The 3,375-nt window shown below is 40.0% G+C and overlaps 1 protein-coding gene across 2 annotated transcripts in view; it reads right to left on the reverse strand.

The window, feature by feature from the left end:
- Slc30a5 (solute carrier family 30 member 5) overlaps positions 1-3,375 on the reverse strand; it is a 43,866-nt gene that overhangs the window by 10,567 nt on the left and 29,924 nt on the right. For both annotated transcript variants that reach the window (XM_004623029.2, XM_023704621.1), the window contains 2 exons: positions 1,921-2,122; positions 325-551 (listed from right to left, as the gene is read on the reverse strand). In XM_004623029.2, the coding sequence (XP_004623086.1) occupies positions 325-551; positions 1,921-2,122 (429 nt within the window). The remainder of the gene's footprint in view (positions 1-324; positions 552-1,920; positions 2,123-3,375) is intronic.

A 3,375-nucleotide genomic window follows, 5' to 3' on the forward strand; every position in this document is an offset into this window, starting at 1 on the left:
ACCGCAGTCCCTGTGCTTTGCTAAGCTTGTTCTAAGTAGGTGCTTTAGACCACTGAGCCATCTCACCAGCCCTGGTCAACTTAATTTTGAATGCCATTTTTATTTTTTGGTCCCAGGACTTGAAGTCAGCACCTCGTGCTTGCCAGGTAGGCACTGTGTCGCTGAGCTATATTCCCTGCTATGAATGCCATTTTAATTTTTATTTTTTTTTGCAGAACCGGGGATTGAACTGCACAAGGGCCTTGGCAGGCAAGCACTTATTCTACTGAGCTAACTTCCCGGCCCCATGAATGCCATTTTTAAAGAAAAAATTTCATACAGTACCTTTTCTAAAGCAGTGTGTAGTTCTTTCTCATGTTCTGGTGGCAGCCTTAGAAGCAGAACTTGACAGGCATCTTTAATCAGTGGAATAACACTGAGAAATATTAATACAGCGATAAAAAGAGAACAGAGGGGATCAGCAACAAACCACCCGAACTGCTCTATCAGAACTGTAGACACGATCACACCAATGCTGCCAAGTGTGTCTGCCAAAACATGCAGAAATACACCTACAGATAAAATACATAATATTAAAATTAAAGGGCATCTAATTTAATTATTTTATCTATTCTACCAGTATTGCTGGGTACCTACTAGGCACCATGGCAGGTAAGTCAAAATGATTAAGACAGGGTCACAGTTTCAAGGTATGCTGAGCACAGTAAAAAGGATGAGGGCAAGCTAAGGCTACAGGGCGGTGAGTTTTAAGATTCTGGATTGTCTGGAAAGGCATCAAAAAACTCAAGCTTGAATCAGTTTTTGACTAACACAAGTTCTCTGTATCAAACAGGAAAAAGAGATTAATAAACACCATATTTTTTTATAGTACAAGATCCCCTTCCCTTTTTAGTGAGAGTTCATAACGGTGTACTTCAGTCTTTCTCTGCACTCAGTATTTATCCAGCTGTCACTGTGGAAGCAATTCCGCTGGGGCTAACATGGTAGCTCAGGGGCAGAGGTGCTAGTCTGCTAGGCAAGCTCGAGGGTCTGATTATTCCTCAGGATCACAAAACACAAGGACTACAATTACAATAATTTATTGAGAAAAGGAATTTATAAACAAATGCATCCTCCCTCCTCTGTCCCTCTCTTCCTCCCTCCCTCTCCTGCTACTTGCCTCTCTCCTTCTTCTCCTCACCAAGCCTGGGCCCTTATGCTTGCTGGGCAAGCACTGCCCCACTGAACTACATAGCCAGCCCCTTCATTTTATTTTTTTCCTTGCTGTGGTGAGACTACTTAAGATGAGCTGTATCTTCTTAATGACATCACACATCCTTGGTGCTTACAATGTTATACAGTAGGTCTCCAGAGCTGACCTTGCTTACTGAAACTGTAGCCTGCTCACTAGCAACCTCCAGTGTTTCCTCTCGAGTCACCACTGCTCCATGACTTGATTCTACAAATGTCATCACGTTAGTGGAATCACATGGCATCTACTTTTCAGTGACAAGTTTATTTCACTTACCAAGATCTCCTCAAGGTTTATCCATGTTGTTGAATAATCCAGAATTTCCTTCATTTTTTAAGGTCAAGTAATATTTCATTTTCTTTTACAAGCATGTGTATTTTTAAACAGCATATGACTTTAGAACTATTTTTGGGCTATTTTTTTTTTTTTTTTTTTTTTTTGAGAAAGGGTTTAACCATGTAGTACAAGCTAGTATTGAACTTGCTATGTGGCACAGGTTGGCTTGAAATTTGCCATCCTCCTGTCTCAGCCTCCTTTGTGCTGGGATCACAGGCACATGCCACCATGCCGACTAACACATATTGCTTTTTAAAAATGCAACTGTACAAGACAGTCAGTATTTAATAAAACCAAACAGTATCAATTGAGAACACAGGCGAAAGGCAAGGCAGTGCTTTGCAAGGACTCACCCCTCATGTTAGCATTCATGCCTCCGCCCGAGGCTCCGTGGCTGTGACCATGCCCATGGTCACTGTGTCCATGAGTGTGGTGTGAGTGGCTGTGATCAGACGAGTGACAGCCTCCTTGCGAAGCTCCATGGCTGTGGCTATGGGCATGGCTAAAGGCACAGATACCAATAAGGTTTACGATCAGCCCTCCAACGGAGACTGGCTAGCAACAAGAGAAAAGGAAATCATTAAATCTGTAATTTAAAATAGACTTGTTATTAAAAAATAATAGCTATATGTTTTTATTTCACAGTGAAGCCTAAGCTCCATAAGTTACAAAAAGTTAAAAATGTGAATTTAGAACAATCATTTTAACTTTCAAATACCAAACAAAAGTGACAAATTTGAATTTACTTTAAATAAGTCATAAAAATGATATGTACACATGACTTATGTATAAATAAAGGGCACAAAGCTTTTATTTAAAATGTTTGAAAGTCCTAGTCACCATGGCAAATACACACTGCATTTCTTTTTTTTTTTTAAATTTTATTTATTATTTATGTGTGTGTGTGTGTGTGTGGCCAGCTCAGCCCACCAGGGGGCGGGGCTGGCTGGCATGTGGTGCTGGGGGATTGAACTGCAGTCCCTGTGCTAAGCTTGTTCTAAGTAGGTGCTTTAGACCACTGAGCCATCTCACCAGCCCTGCATTTCAAATCTTCCATAACTAGGTAAATTACAAGTTTGCATGATAATGATTGTAATATACTAACTAGTGGGCTCTAAGTACGGTGTACTGTGCCTTTTACTTTTTAATTCTTCATTCTGTCTTTTGAGACAGGGCCCACCGAACCACACAAGCTGCCCCTGAACTTCCTATCCTCTTGCCCCAGACTTCTGAGCAGCTGGGTCATAGCACAGCTACCTGCTTGCCCTCACTGTGCCCTCACAGTAAAATTTTCTTTTCTTTTTTTTTTTTTTAATTGAATGACCACATTCAGTTTGGTAAACAAATTTATTGTCTGACACAAAATAATGCTTTTAGAGTGATTGGGACCACAACTCAAACTACATTTCTGGGGCTTTTGTTTCAGTTTCTGGTTAATTTGCACCTGAGTACCTGCAGGCAGCCTTGCATAGCCCGGAGGTTCACAGTAAGATTTTCTGAGGTGAAACAGGTATAATGAAAATGCAATGTACAGTAGCAATCTTTCAACTTTTTTTAATAAAGTAAATAAAATTATCTGAACTTAGAAGTGCCATAGTAATACTAGAAAGGATAGATGGTTACCTTTGATTATCCTCTTTCATAAAATTACTTGGAATAATAGCTCACCGTATTACTAATCTACTTTTTCTATAGTTTTCTTTTAGAGAAATTGATTTTATTTTTATTTATTTATTTATTTATTTATTTATTTATTTATGTGTGTGGCCAGCTCAGCCCACCAGGGGGCGGGGCTGGCTGGCATGTGG

This window comes from Octodon degus, unplaced genomic scaffold, assembly GCF_000260255.1.
Source record: "Octodon degus isolate 3935 unplaced genomic scaffold, OctDeg1.0 scaffold00001, whole genome shotgun sequence".
NCBI classification, from domain to species: domain Eukaryota; kingdom Metazoa; phylum Chordata; class Mammalia; order Rodentia; family Octodontidae; genus Octodon; species Octodon degus.